We start from the raw sequence: 14,676 nt of genomic DNA on the forward strand, positions 1-14,676 counted from the left end.
CTGTCCGTCCCGCCTCGGGGCTGGTCAGGCTCCCCCAGGCCAAGCGGCTGGTTGAGAGGCCACCGCCGGGGGGCAGGGGCCGCAGCGGGTGAGGAGCCCCGCCCCCAGCGCCCCCCCCCCGCCAGCCCCCAACCCCCTCTTCCCCCCAGCTCCCTCCCCCCAAACCAGCCCCCAACCCCCCTCCCTGCACTCCCTCCCCCTAAGCCAGCCCCCCCAGTCCCTGGCCCCCCAACCGCTAAACCAGCCCCCTCTTCCCCCCCGCCCCCAGCCAGCCCCCAACCCCCTCTTCCCCCAGCTCCCTCCACTCCCTCCCCCTAAACCAGCCCCCTCTTCCCCCCAGCCAGCCCCAACCCCCCTCCCTGCACTCCCTCCCCCTAAGCCAGCCCCCCCAGTCCTTGGCCCCCCAACCCCTAAACCAGCCCCCTGCTCCCCCAATCCCTGAGTCAGCCCTCCTCCCTCCTGCTCCCAGCCCCCTCCACTCCCTGCCCCCAGACCCCAAGCCAGCCCCCCCAGTCCCTGTCCCCCCAACCCCTAAACCAGCCTCCTGCTCCCCAATCCCTGAGAATTTATGTTTTACTTCCACGGCTAATTAATAACGCACCCCGGGTTTTGCTCTGAAGCTGGGTCGCTAATAACGGCAGGAGGAGGATCCACTTGCCCAGCATTTTCAGTCCACTCTCTGCTGGGTGTGAATCTCACATCCCGCTGCTGCTGGTGGCATTAGACGATCCCCAGGGGCAAGCCCCCGAGCCCGTGGCGGGGAGCCGCCCAGCGAGCCATCGGGGCCCGGAAAGCGCCGCGCCCAGGGCCCGCGGCTGCCCGGTAGCTGTGGCGGAGGGGGGGTCGGTTTCCTCCCTCCTGCCCCCAGCCCCTAAACCAGCCCTCCTCCCTCCTGCTCCCAGCCCCTAAGCCAGCTCCCTGCTCCCCCCAACCCCCGTCCAGTCCCTGGCCCCACTCTCCTGCTTCCCCTGGCTCCCCCAACCCCTAAGCCAGCTCTCCTTCCTCCTGTTCCCCACAGCCCAGACCCTCAACCACATAGGGCTGGTGTTGCCCTGAAAGTCCCTCTCTGCCACTGCCCCCCCCCCAGGGGGGGCAGGCCCCCCCCGTTTGAAAACCTTGGATTGAAACTTATCAGGAACACAAATGAGGAAATGTGATCTGTAAAATTATAGGCCTTTTAACCCAGCAGGCTCCTGTTAATTCTCCCCCTCTCCATTTTGTGAAAGGCTGAGATTGGTGAAACACCATTAGAGAGATGAACTTGATGACGAAGGGTTTCAGTGAGCTCCAGGAATTAAGCAGCCGAAGGCAACAGACACCAGTATGGAAGCTTCCCAGCGGTAGATCCACGCTGAGTAAATCGGCTCAAGCAGTCAGACGCTACTATGAGAACCAAGTATTTAATATGCTGCTATTTTAATCACATTTTAGACATGATAAAATGGGATTTGATTTGAGAAGCAAAGGGTTATGAGGGGCTGCCTTGCTAGCACTATACACCTTCTGGGAAGTACTCAGCACCTTGCAGGTTGGCATTTTGGGCAGCAGCTTCTTTCAGGCTTAAGCTCCAAAGAAAGGAAAATCCCATTAAGTGGAATGGATTCTGCACACCGCAGGAGCCAGTCATATGCCATTTGCTTATCCACAAAATATTGGGGCCTCTCAAGGCAAGTGCAGCCAAGGCCAGCTGTCATATGCAGGTAATGGCAAGAAGTGGATTTTCATCCCTCCTGTGCAATTTCAATGCTTTGTTTATCAGTAAAATCATAATCCCACCCTCAGGATTAATGCTGACAGTTCCAAAAGGGGTTAGGCACACAGTTTCAAGGGGATTTGGGCATTTAATTCCCTTGAAAATCTTAGCTGAAAGGAAGTGGGAGAAAGGAATTTTAGCATTTGATGAAGGCTTTCTTTGTGAGGGTCTGATCCTGCAGTGAACTCAGTGCCTCCTATGACATGCTGAGCCCCCTCTATTCCCACCAACTTCAAAATGGAGTTGAGGATACTTTGCAGATCAGGCTCTGACCTTGAGCTGCCTATCATTGCTGGTTGTCACATCACAGAATGGATTTACACCTACATTCCTGCCAACCTACAATTAAAAAGCACTTTTTGAATAAGACACATCCAGTTAATGGTCTAATTTCCTCCTGTTTGCCAGGCTAATATCAAACCTGCTGGCTTCTTTGAGTCAGAGTATGAGCCCCAGGTGGAGGAATTACAGAGATCTTTTCTAATGCGCCCTGGATGTCCTAGATTTAGTAACAGAGCAACTTCAACATCCCAGCTCGGTAAGGCTCACAAGGAAGATCAGCAAACCCCTCAATACCCTTTCCTGTAATATATTAAGCTATTTCTCCCACACAATAGCCCTTATTTCCCCAGTACTCCTGTTTAAGTCCTACAAATTGTTTCCACATTCATTCGTCAAATTGCAGGTAGCCAGAGTACTGGTGATTCCCTCAGCACGACTTTAACATGTAATATGGATCTTGCACTTGACGAGTATGTATTTGCTAGTAGGGGCTTTCGACAGTATCATTTATTTAGCATTTCCTCAATGCTGCGACAAAGTTAGAAAAGCCTAGCTGGTAGTAAGTGAAAAACCCAAAGGCAAGTGTACATGATCCAAGAAGGAGGAGGCCAAGACCACGCAAACAAAAAACCATCCTGCCATTCAGAGGGCCTCCAGACCACCACCAGCCATCTAGAGTTCCAGCTTCTTTTATTGTTCTAGGAGGCAGGCAAGCTGGCTCCTTTTCCCGTAGACAGCAGGTCAGGGAAGAAACAATTTAACCAAGTTCATAAGGCCCTTACCTCAGAGGGTTGAGTCAGAGCGTATAATCAGAACACAAAGTCTCTGAGGCTGAGGTCAGGCTGGTGACCAATGGGACGGCTGAACCACTATCATCAGCACCACTTCTGGTTCCTTTCTCTCTTACTTGGCTGCCTTTCCCTGTTTATAAATAGCCCCAGGGCGGGCAGGGTGCTTCTTGATTGCACCTGGGCTGTTTAGGCTGTAAACTCCACACTGTCTCTTGAAGGGGTAGTCGCAGAGTAGGGTAGTCCTCCTGAGAGGAGTTTTTCCCTATGTCCCGAACACCAGCCCCATTTTTCAGGCTAAGGAACCTTTGGGTTTATGCTGGGCTGTGACAGTTTTATGCTGAACAGAGTTTCAGAACTAGTTTCTGGATGCTCTGGTGGTCCCTTTTAGCCTTAACCTCTGTGACTGAAGACAGATTTTTCCTTATTCAGAAGGACGAGGTGACTCAGATCTCAGCCCCTTTCATTCTATCATAAGTTTGTGTTACCATGACCATGTAAATCTACCTGGATATTAAAAGTGATAGGTTCCTCACATACCTGAACTAGGAATTCAGTATAAATGTTTAATATTTAAATCAATCCATCTCATTTTGCATAAAACCCACATTCTCTTCACTTCTCTGAAACTGGTAAGAGTTTCAAAACTTTGGCTTATACCTTCTGTCACGTTAAAGTTCCGACAATGTGGAATACCTCAAATGGATATTTTTCCTTGCCAAAAACAAAAAAGAAAAACCACTTAGCAGTAACCAGAATTTTTTTTTTAAACACAGAAAGTACTTTAGCAGACATTCCTGATTTGCGCTATAATTTCAGTACCATCAGTCTGTCCTCCCAACTCAGCTTTGAAGAGTGGAGTGCTGCCCTTCAGAACACACATTCATTAGAATCAGTCACCAAAGGTAAGGGTAAGGGGATGACTGTGAAGAGTGTGCATGTGTGTTTTCCCAGGAGGGTAAAAATCAGCTGCGAAATTGGTGTGTTTGCAAGTTAGCGCATTACACTGCTCCAGGAAACACCACTGGGCTTGCCTTGGTTGCTCTTTTTAACCAGTTGGTGGCATGACATGATCTCCAAGCTGTATACTCCATAGAGCAACCTGCACCATGTAGTAGAATTGCTGTCTATGGTCCTTCAGGGTCCCTGTTCCAGTCTAGGTGTGGTTATATGCAGAACACAGGGCACATACAAGTCCAGCCATAAGTTGGAGGATTTTGCTGATCAAGGTTGTAGCCAGAAGTTGGAACAAGACACAACTCCCTTTTGAAGCCTATCCATTGCAGGCTGGGTCACTGCTTTTAATTCAGTATGGTAAATAATCATTTCTGAGGAGTTTTTTAAATGGTACAGTCAGTGGAACCCAAAGCGCTGAGGTTAGTAATCGAGATTTGTTGCCAGAAGAAATAAGTTTGACAGAACAAATATGTTTTTCCAAGACTCTGGTTGTTATTTAGATAAATGCTCTTTCCACTATTCCCCTCTCCCCCACCCCCCAGAAGCTGGCCAGCTCCCACACAGTAGAAGTCTCACTGGACTCTCTAAGTGGAAGAGTTTCACAGAAGGAATAGTTTCACCCGAACAACAAAGAGGACCTAGAGAGAGTAAAATCCCATGGTACATTGATGTAATCCGTGAGAAGGTAAGAAAATGTTGCTATAATACTTCAAAAAGAAGAAGAGACCACACACATAGTTAATTGCAAAGTGATCCAGCTAGAAAATTAACTTTCTAAGGGTGTGATGTAAATTACGTTAATAATATAATTGTATTTCGATAAATGGATTCAAAGGATCTCAGAGTTCTTTTTCAAAACAACGTGAAGTGCAGGAAAGAAGGGAAAGCAAATAGAGGAGAATGGCAGTAAGTCCATGTAAAATAAGAAAGAACCTAGGAGTTCTGGGTCCTAGTCCCTTAGACTAGATGCCATTAAATTCCCTACAGATGGGCAGATATTGAAATACAGTACATCATCCCCTCGCATGCCATTCATCCATCTTTTTCTTGCCCACCAATATCCCATCAAACCTAAGATGCATTGTTTGAGTGAACAGTATGCCTGTTTCTATTCCCAGGAACGATGCTTGTTGATGATGGGAGAAGAGATTATTCGTCTTTCAAGATGTGAGGAGGAATGTGCAAGGAAGGATGATGCAATCTCTATCCTTAGAGATGAGATGGAGAATCTGAAGAAGCATCTGGAGCTGCTCAGGAGGGAAAGTGTCATCACAAACGAGGTGACTTACACTCATTTTCTCTGTATGAAATGAAGCACACATTTAAGACAGACCTCATAGTGAGAGACAAAATGGCTATCAGCAGTGGCCATCACTAGAGGAAAAGCTGATGGTGATGATGCTTGTGATCCCTTCTGATCCTATGATGTAAGCAGATAGGGGACTTCCTCAAACAGGTGCGTGCGCGCACACACACACACACACACACACCAGACTGAGGAAGGAGGTTCAAAATAAAAGCTATTTAAGGCCCTCCTTGTGCTCTGAATTCACTAGTAGCACAGTGAGAGGGAAGAGCATTCTGGGTAATTATATGCAAATGAGACACACCCCCCCCAGCAGTCCCATTTTGATTATGAGCCTCATAAGGGATATAATAAAGCTACTGACTATCACTGTGCCGGTCGGTGGCAATCTGAAGCAGAATGGAATGCTGGGAGTGCTCATTTGTGCATCATTTTCTAAACACGTTATCAGCTTCCCCAGAACCATTGTGGAGGCCTTGCACTAAGAATTCACTGACAAGGTGAGGTATATTTGTGGTTACTGCACCAAGCTCTTTCCTTTATGTGCTGCAAGCTAGGAGTGTGGAAAGCAGCTTCCTACTTTTAGCTTCCTAGGTAGTTTTCCTCATACTAAAAATTTTCCCTTGCAGAAAGATGCAGCCTCAGAACCTGTAGCTGACGACAGCAAGACAAAGATGGCTAGGCTAAGCAGCTCAGTGCAGGATGGCTTAGGACAAAGCAGCACTAGAGAAGATTTGAGAGAGGAGGTGGCATGCTTAAAATTAAAACTAAGCTACTCTGATAAAATGCTGGACTCCAAGATTGCTAGCCTGTCTGAGTCCTTGATGAAAGACCAGGAGGAACTATGGCAACTGGAAAAGGAGGTGAAAGAGGATCTGCACTAGTCCAGATATGGCAAAAGAAACTGGCAGTAGAATGAGAGGAGTCTCTGCCATTATGTACTTTTCACACTGTTGCTAAATGTGTCCTTTAGTGACTGCATCCCCTAGATCAGTGCTACTCAAAGTGGTGGTCCGGAGCCATCAGCTGCAGGTCTGGGCGCACATTGGAAAAAAAATTGCTGGTCCCCCACATCAGATAGCTTGAGAAGCACTGCTCTAGATCAGCATTTCTCAAATGCAACCACCATGGTTGCATGCGACCACCAGGGGCTTTTCCTGTGGCCACAGCCTCTTGGGCAGTGATTCGGGGAGAAGGGGCAGCAAGGAGGGGTTGGGTCCTGCCCCCCTCTTGAGCCACAAATGTCAGAGAAGCAGACAGCCGGTGTGAGTTCCCCACCTTCCTGGGGGGTGGTGGGGCTCAGGCTTCCGGCTTCAGCCCTGGTTTGGTGGGCGGCAGGCTCTGGCCTCATGGTGGTGGGCTCTGGCCACAGGCTCTGACCATGGGGCTTTGGGCTCTGGCTGCACAGCTGCAGGCTCCATTCTCTGGCTGCTGGGCTTCAGGTTCCAGTGGCTGGGCTTCAGACTCACCCCCCTCCTATCGCCCCTGGCCCCTCACCCATCCACCCCCATCACCCTGGCTCCCACTGCCTCCATACCCACCTCCCCATCCAAGGCTTAATTTGTTCCCCCAGCTTGCCAGGGCTGAGTAAGTCTGCTCTGAAAAGTGATATTTGCATGTTTGTTAATATCACTTTTCACTGCCTCCCAGCTAGATAACAAGTGTCTGCTGTGAAAAAGTGATCTTAAGAAACATACAAATATTACTTTTCACAGAAGGCTTTAGACTAGTTAGCAAGTCTAAAACCAAACAAACCTGCAACCAAAAAAGCCAAAGAAATAACAACAAAGACAAGAACATGCAAAGCATCTTATTTGTGTTTTTATTCTGTTTAGGTCCAGTAAAGAATAACAACTGTGTGTTGTTATTATTGAGTCTGCAAAAATACCCCTACATAAATAAATTACACTGATTGGACCTGTATATGTGCATATGTATTTGTTTTTCCTAAAGTTAATTAAGTATTTTAGGAAAAATTGTCAAAGCGGCCATCAGCAAGAGACTTGGTGGCCGCACTCTGAGGCCACCCAAAAATTTGTTGCGAGAACCCCTGCTCTAGATTACCCTCTCTCCCCCAACTCCTTTGGGTCTCTGATTTGCAGACATGGGAAAGTGTATACTGAAAACCAAAGCATTTAGAACCATCGTTATAAAGAAAAACTTAGGTTAACATCTCTGGGCCAAATTCTGCTTTCAGTTACATCAGTGTAAATTAAGGTACATCTACAACAAGATAAATTCTTATAATTTAATCCTCCTTCCCGGGTCCACTGCTGTGAAGATTCCAGGGAAATTGTCTAACCACAGGAGCCAAAGAGATCAGTGTGGACAGATCCTAAAATAAATTAATCCTCCTAATTGTGCAGAGGGGGTCTATAAACAAACAAACAAACAAACAAACAAACATACATCTAACCACACAGATCCAAAAAGGTGCTCCAATGTAGCACATTTCAAATGCTCATGTATAAAAGTGACAAATATTCAGAATCTTCTTCTCTTGTAGTATCTTGGAGATATTGCCTGGCTTTGGGTCAAGTTCACGGTCAGTGGATTTGGTGTCTGTTTGCATTTGGACCAAATTAGGCAGGAGGGCAGCCCAATAATGAACTTCCGGAAATCTTGCTCCAGGTCTGCTTGGGTTTTTGGGTTGTGCCTCCAGGAGTATGTTTTTTTAATATCTAGACATTGTGAGGTCCCCAGATGCTCCAGTGCTGGACCCAACAGACACTTTCAGATAAAGAAGAAGAACAGGAAGCAGAGCTGTCCAAAAGTTGAAAAGGGAACTAGTAATTAAGCTGCAGCAGTTACTGAGTCATTTTCTTAAGCCAGTGTCAATGTTTCACCATACATTATATTATTCCATTTGTAAGGTGTCTGGCTCAGGGTTAGAGGTGCCCTAAATGCAACTCCAGAACTAGACTCTTGTCCCTCCAATGTTCAGCTCCAGAAATGGAGCCTGATAGGACTAAAGCCAGTCTCTACCGAAGGCTGCATTTTGCTTCAACTTTCAAAATTCTTCCTGTCCTTTTGTCCTTACAGTATTCAGAAATGCAGCAAAAGGGCTTGAGACAAGAGGACATGGAAAAAGAGCTTCTCAGTGGTACAGAGATTGAAGTGGCTTCTGAAGAGGAGGAGGAGAATGAGGCAGAAGCAGAAGAGAAAGCATCCCTGATCAAGCTCAAAGAATTCCAGCAAATGAACCAAGAACTCTGTAAAGAACTGGAGAAAGCAAAGATGGACTATGACATGGCCACAGGTACCTGGACTGGCACAGGGGGAACACAAAAGGGCTAAAGACCAGAGAGTATCTGAAATTTTAGTGGCTCGATCCCAAACTCTTCCCCTGTTCTGTGAACAATTTGTATGCCGGTTATGGGGAGCAAGAGGAAGTCATAATTGTGGCTCAGTTCCTTCTGTCTAGGAAGGATCTACATTAGATCTTCACTGAGAGTCTGCAGCTTCTATTCCCTCTGCAGTTTTAAAGGTAGCTTCCCCACAACAGCAGCTACTTTTCCCTTACAGCTTGCCTGGTAAAGATGCCTATTACCAACCAAGGGCAGATTCTACTTAAAAGTGCCTAGTATAGTTTGGACTGCTAAACAATGCGGGTGCTAATCAAGAGCAGCTTTTGAACAAAGAGGAGCAGCCCTGTCTAGCTAGCAGCTCTTTGGGAACTCTGTGACGTGTCCAGCTTCTGATGATTTAATTGGGGATTGGTCCTGCTTTGAGCAGGGGGTTGGACTAGATGACCTCCTGAGGTCCCTTCCAACCCTAATATTCTATGATTCTATGATTGTATGATTCTGTCGCTAGCCTGGAGGGAGCTTCTGCATGTCAGACCATTTCTAAGTCTTTGGACTCTTGCACAAGATGAATTTGGCTGGCATTAAGAAATGGACACTTCAATTCAGTCATGCGATAAAGTATCATTCAGCTGAAGTGTTAACCCTCACTGTACTTCTGTAGTGACTGTAGTTCTAAGAACTTATGTTCACAACCAGATGACTTTTGGATTATGGAATAAAATGACTGGCCCCTTTTTCATCACTTGAGGGAGGTTTCCTGAGGGCTTTAACAGGGATTCAGTTGGTTCAGAACTCTACTCTGATTATACAGGTACCATCACTTCCTTGCAAAGGCAGTTGGCTTTCCAAGAGTCACAGCTGCGGAGAACTGAGTCTGAAAAGGAAATGCTACAGAAGGAGCTTAGAGAGCGGGGAAATCAACTACAAGCTATGTCTGCCAAGGTACAATCACTAAGAGCATAACACAGGCCATTGGCCACCATTGGGTAGTGTGGGAAACTGGGAATTTATTCTTTGTGAGACTTTTTTTTTTGGTTCTTTTTTAACAAATCAGGAAATCATGATTCTGTGACCTGTAGTAAGGGGGATGATGTGTTAACTGGAGCTTTTTCCTCTCAGTTTTCCAGCCTTCGAGAAGAACGGAAGTGTGAAGAAATGATGGGAATAATAGAGAGAGAAAATTACAAACTCCGACAGGTGACTCATTGGTGCAAAATCCTGTGCTCAGTTACAGCAGCCAACACCCTAATTCTCCCTGCTGTGCACCTCTTAGGCCTGGGCCTGTATAAATTAAACAGAACAATACCATTGTGTGAGCACCTTGTGCTCCTTTAGGTCCTTTCCTGCTCTCTCTCCAAATCCTGCACTGATGTCCTGTGTCTTTCAGTCTAGTTATTCGCAACCCTAAACCCATCCATGTCCTCCCTAGTTTTTCAGAGGCGTTTGTCCCATGAAAATCAGAGATGGGATAGCCCTGGCATATGTTGTTTCTCAATACACTTTATTGCTCAGTTTAATTTTTCTAACGAGCCTGAATTGATGAAAAAGGGAACAAACCTGTTTTAATGGCTCTTAATTAGAATAATTATTAAATACTATAGGTAAAACTGGCGGGGGGGACAAAGTCCCAAACCAGTAACGTTACTGGGCATTGACATATGCCGATGTTTGAGTAAGGCAGCTTTCTCCTTCATTCCTCCTGAACTGCGTTTCTCCTCAGGACATTGTAGAACAAGAATCCAAACTGGATGAGAAAAACAAACTGATTGATGATTTGCAGAGCAAGATCAACCAGCTCCAGGCAGAGGTTATGGTAGCCCAGCACCATGTGCAGAAGCAGCTGTGTGACCAAAGTGAGATGCAGAGCCAAGTCGAGGCCTTGAAGCACACTGAGCAGCAGGCCAAAGTTGCACTGGAGTGCATCAATGCCAGGGTAAAGACAGCCTCCTTCACTGCGGGCCTCTCTCCTGAGGGAGGGACTCCAGCTAACGAGAACAAAGGCCCCAGTTTAGTCAGGGCCGTCCTTAGACACAATCACTGGGTGGACTGCATGGGACTCCCTTTGGCACCTCAGCTCCAGCAGCTGGAATGGAGGGCCTGGCAGTTAACAGTCTACTTGCTCCCCAAACTTTCCCGGGCGGCTTGGGCTCCTGTGCTTGCCAGGGGCTTTTGTTTCAGTTATGGGTCTTATGGGATACCAAGAAAAAGAGACCCCGAGGTTTCAGAGCAGAATAGTTACAATGCCAAACTTCTTTCTGAATTTTATCCCACAGCCTCCCAACCCGTCTGGGGATTCCCCCCTCTCTCAAATACAGCAATAGGCTAAACAGCCATCATGGGAAGACATTTCTCCAGATTTATTCTTAAAGGGCCATATTCAGACCTGCTGCAAGCAGGTGCAACTCCATCCAACGTCAGGTCAGATTTGCTTACGTTACTAATTCAGAGACACACGTTGCCACTAGGTGTCTGTGTGGGGCTTCTGGTGAAGCCATCTGGAATTGCACATACTCAGCCCAGGGCAGAATTTCAGTCCTTCCCTTTACTGGTGTCCTGGGGACATTCAGAGACATGAGAACCTGTCAGAAATGCCAGCTGTCATACCAACCCTCTTGTTGGCATATCTTAAAAGCAAGGGTTGCTTCAAATTCTCCCTCTAGTGAGAGTAGGTCTTTGCTTGTGTCAAACAGTATCCCTCTTTAATTGGAGAAACCTGGTTAACTCTTCAGCCTAAACTAAGGTAGTTTTTTTTTTTCCTTTTTAAAATCAAAGTTTGAAAGATTTCGAAGCAAAATAATTCAGGCCACATACAGCACTGCAGGCTCCAAATCCCCCCAAGCTGAAATTAGCGATGAGGAGGCACTAGAGGCTATGCAGGTATGTGATTCAGTGTGGAATGATGCTTCTGCTTTGACCCCTGAGCTGGGGACCTGCAGAGAGGTGAGGGGAGAAGGAAAAGTTTAACGATCCTATCACCTCCACGGCTAATGCTGGATTCTCCTGTGAATGTGTCTGATTTCCAGAGAATAATTAGTGAGCGGCTGGATTTTCATCAGATGCTGAAACAGAAGGGTGTGAAGGTCCCGTCTCTCTTCAGCACTGAGCCAGCAAATCTGTCCTCTCCTAATTCTAAGACCAACAAAAAGAGTCCTGTGAAATAGGGCCTTGTACGCTGAGAGCTGATTCCTGCAGCTGAGTCACAGAGTCAGAAAGGCCCTTTCCCCTGAGGTTCTTTCCTGCTTGCATTTTGGTTTTTCTCTGGTGTTTTGTTTTTTATTGACAAATTAAACAATTAACTCGGACTTCAACTGCATTCTGTTAAGCCAGCTGATCTCTAATTAGTCTACACTGTTGTCTCATAATTGGAGTTGGGGACTGGAATCAGCGCTCAATTTGCCATAAATCACTTATTCTCTCGGATTTTCCATCTGTAGAACAATCTCCGCCTCACATGGGAGGTGTGAGAGTTAATGTGAGTTTGCAAAGTGCTTTGGGGGTCCTTGGATAAGAGGAGCTAGAAAATGAAAATGATTCCCTTTGTGGGCACACCACCTGCTTTGGCCAGGTTATTCTATTGCTGCTCATTCTGCTCCTTTTAAACACAGGGTGCAGGCATAATCACTGGCTCACCAAGCTTCTCTGGCCTGAAACAAGCAGGCCTTCCAAACTTTCCAGATTCTAGCAATCACATCCAGGTCATCTCTGAGCATATTGTACAACAGGATGGTTCCCACCCACTGCTAGATATCACTAGCGCTGGCAATCTAAGCTTTAGTAATCAGTCTCCCCTTTCCCAACCTTAATGCTAAGCCACTGTGCCAGGCTCTCATACAGTGTCACTGCCAACCTCCCATTCAGCTGTGCACCCTCTAACCCACCATGGAGTTTGGACTGCTGCAAAGCCAGCTTTTATTTCAGGTTAGCTGAAATCTGTTCCTTATCGACTTAAACTGAACCAGAATAAGCCACTCTTTTTTTTTAAATAAGTGTCCACACATGAGTTTGCATTGACTCAACTAAACTGGTTTAAATTCACATCTTTAGTTAAACCAGTGCAACCCACCATGTAGACAAGCCTGAAATGTCTTTACAAACCTAAACATCCTAGTGAGGTTTTAGGTGCAGATTCTGAGACTGGTCTCCGTTTTAGTGGACACAAGTTGCGGATAATAGATTTATGGGTATAACTGGGAACTTAGACATCTACAAGGGCCTAAAATGCCAGCACAAATAATTGCCGATGAAAAATTGTCCTTGCAGTTTGGTTCCTGCAAGACTGGGACTCAGGGCTGGGCTGAAAATCTGGCCCTTTAAATGTTAGTGTTCAGTTTTCCTCTGCAATAAACACAGTAGGTGGTGTGTGTTCCTGGGTCCCCATTTCAAATGTCATGGCCAAATTACTTTAACCCTCTAGCGGTGAAGTAATCACCTTAGCAAGGCCTGGTCTAGAGTCTCTTATCTCTGGTATGAAATTAAAGTTCAAAATTAAATTAAAATTATCAGTTCAAGATAAGGAACATGGACCAAGCTGTGCATTTTAAAGTGTGGTTCTTAAGGGTAAAAATGATGCCTCCTTACTCGGCTAATCTGCCTGTGCTTATTCAATCATGTCTGCTGACTTCACGGGCTAAAATTAGGTTGCACTTTTTAGCTCTGTAGCACTCATACAGCTTTGAGAGCGGGACCTGGATTCTATTCTGGCTCATGTTCCCTTAGCAGAATTATTAATTGAGTTCCCATTGCAAAATCTTTTTTGTCAGCGATGTGTGAGCCATAGAAAACCAGCTTGATTTTCAGATACCAAGACAAGTTTGCAGGGCTGGCGATTAGAAAAATAAAATCTTTTGGATTGCAAAGTGAGCATAACTGAGTGACAAACACGGAACCCCACTCTGTCATTTCTACAGAGTCACTTTTCAACTGTACCTTATTGCCATTGATAACAGCAAACTAGAAACCTGCCTTTATGACCAAAATTTTAAACCAGTTCCATAATCAATGTGATGATCACCTCCTTGACATGCACATGATTATTCTGTTCTAACTAACAGAACAGGTCAAATACCCTAATATCTACTTCCCGGAAGACTTCCCCGTGTGCATCATGCCAATTCCGTGCTGTCAGCAGGTAGCTCCAAAGCCAGTTACAAATCGAAATTGCATGTTTGTGTTTTACCCCAACCAAGATCCACACTTATGAATTTCCCATTGGACAAAGTTATTCCAAATGCATAAAACAGCCTCCTCATCTGTACGAGATTTCTGGCTGAATTATGTCACAGTAAATAAAAGGTCTGGTTCTTCAGGGCCTGGACCTTGTGACCTCATCTACACCAGTGTAAAGTGGTGATGAAACGCTGCCAAATTAGGATTCTCCACTCACTTGTACCATTTCACTCCTACTTTGCAAAAGGGCACAGGGTGACAAGAGATTCAAACCCAAAGCCCTTAGGAAGGCTAAGGATACAAACCTCTCTGCTACAGAACAGAAGAATAAATTCACAACTCAGATGGTTGCCTCATAGTTATTTGGAAATGAAATGCATCCCCGTGTGGCAGTCCCAGCCCTTTGCCTGGAGTTCTACAATGCTTGCATCCAGAGGTCTGTTGCAAAGGTCAACCAGGCTAAAGTACATTTTCCTCGTCAGCTTAGCACCAGGCTGAATCTCCATGACTAATGTCTGCCACTGCCCTCTTCAGTCTGATCTTTGCATTTCTCTAGGTGGTGTCTTCACACAGTTGAATGTCTCTTGGAAAACACCATTGCCGATGGTAGTGGGGGATGTGCCATTGCTTTTCTCTTCAGTTTTAATATTTCTAATACAACCAAACACAAAATCAACTTCCTTTTTGCATTTCTCTGTGAACTGACTACTGATGAGAGATGCTGGACTAAGGGTCCTACATGGGCAAGCGCCGTAGAACCCTGACATTGGGCCTCCACTCCAGGCTGGAGTGGACTATCTCTGGGGGCAAGACAGGAGTTAATTTCTGAGGCCCCTTCAAGTGTGCCCTCTCTGCTGAGATGGATGATCTAGCTGCCAGTTGTAAAGGTGATTTTGGGATGCTGACACCTGCCCACTCAGTACTGAACTGGGGCTACTGTCTGATTTCAGACAGGGCACCAGACAGCCTTCAGTTGGAAACAACAGACCAGAGCTGCATTGCAGCAAGCAATCTGGCTGTGTGAAAGGCTCTGTATCCCATCAGCAACCTTCCCCCGAGCTGTCCAGTTCCCTAATCTGCACCATTAAAGAGAGAAGTACAAGTGTAGGATTTTGC

At 46.3% G+C, this 14,676-nt stretch overlaps 1 protein-coding gene across 4 annotated transcripts in view; it reads left to right on the forward strand.

Annotated features, from left to right (window-relative positions):
* CCDC27 (coiled-coil domain containing 27) overlaps positions 1 to 11,721 on the forward strand; it is a 31,929-nt gene extending 20,208 nt beyond the window's left edge. The window contains exons 2-12 of one of the 4 annotated variants that reach the window (XM_075120977.1): positions 1,227 to 1,396; positions 2,162 to 2,291; positions 3,600 to 3,728; positions 4,323 to 4,465; positions 4,899 to 5,060; positions 8,129 to 8,345; positions 9,206 to 9,336; positions 9,514 to 9,591; positions 10,115 to 10,327; positions 11,167 to 11,271; positions 11,418 to 11,721. In XM_075120977.1, the coding sequence (XP_074977078.1) occupies positions 1,256 to 1,396; positions 2,162 to 2,291; positions 3,600 to 3,728; positions 4,323 to 4,465; positions 4,899 to 5,060; positions 8,129 to 8,345; positions 9,206 to 9,336; positions 9,514 to 9,591; positions 10,115 to 10,327; positions 11,167 to 11,271; positions 11,418 to 11,555 (1,587 nt within the window). In that variant the 5' untranslated portion in view covers positions 1,227 to 1,255 and the 3' untranslated portion in view covers positions 11,556 to 11,721. Of the gene's footprint in view, positions 1 to 25; positions 89 to 1,226; positions 1,397 to 2,161; positions 2,292 to 3,599; positions 3,729 to 4,322; positions 4,466 to 4,898; positions 5,061 to 8,128; positions 8,346 to 9,205; positions 9,337 to 9,513; positions 9,592 to 10,114; positions 11,272 to 11,417 lie in introns of those variants that run through there. The other 3 variants (XM_075120976.1, XM_075120975.1, XM_075120978.1) reach the window with 3 other exon arrangements.
* The last annotated feature ends 2,955 nt before the right edge of the window (positions 11,722 to 14,676 follow it).

This window comes from Caretta caretta, chromosome 18 (genome assembly GCF_965140235.1).
Source record: "Caretta caretta isolate rCarCar2 chromosome 18, rCarCar1.hap1, whole genome shotgun sequence".
Classification (NCBI taxonomy): Eukaryota; Metazoa; Chordata; order Testudines; family Cheloniidae; genus Caretta; species Caretta caretta.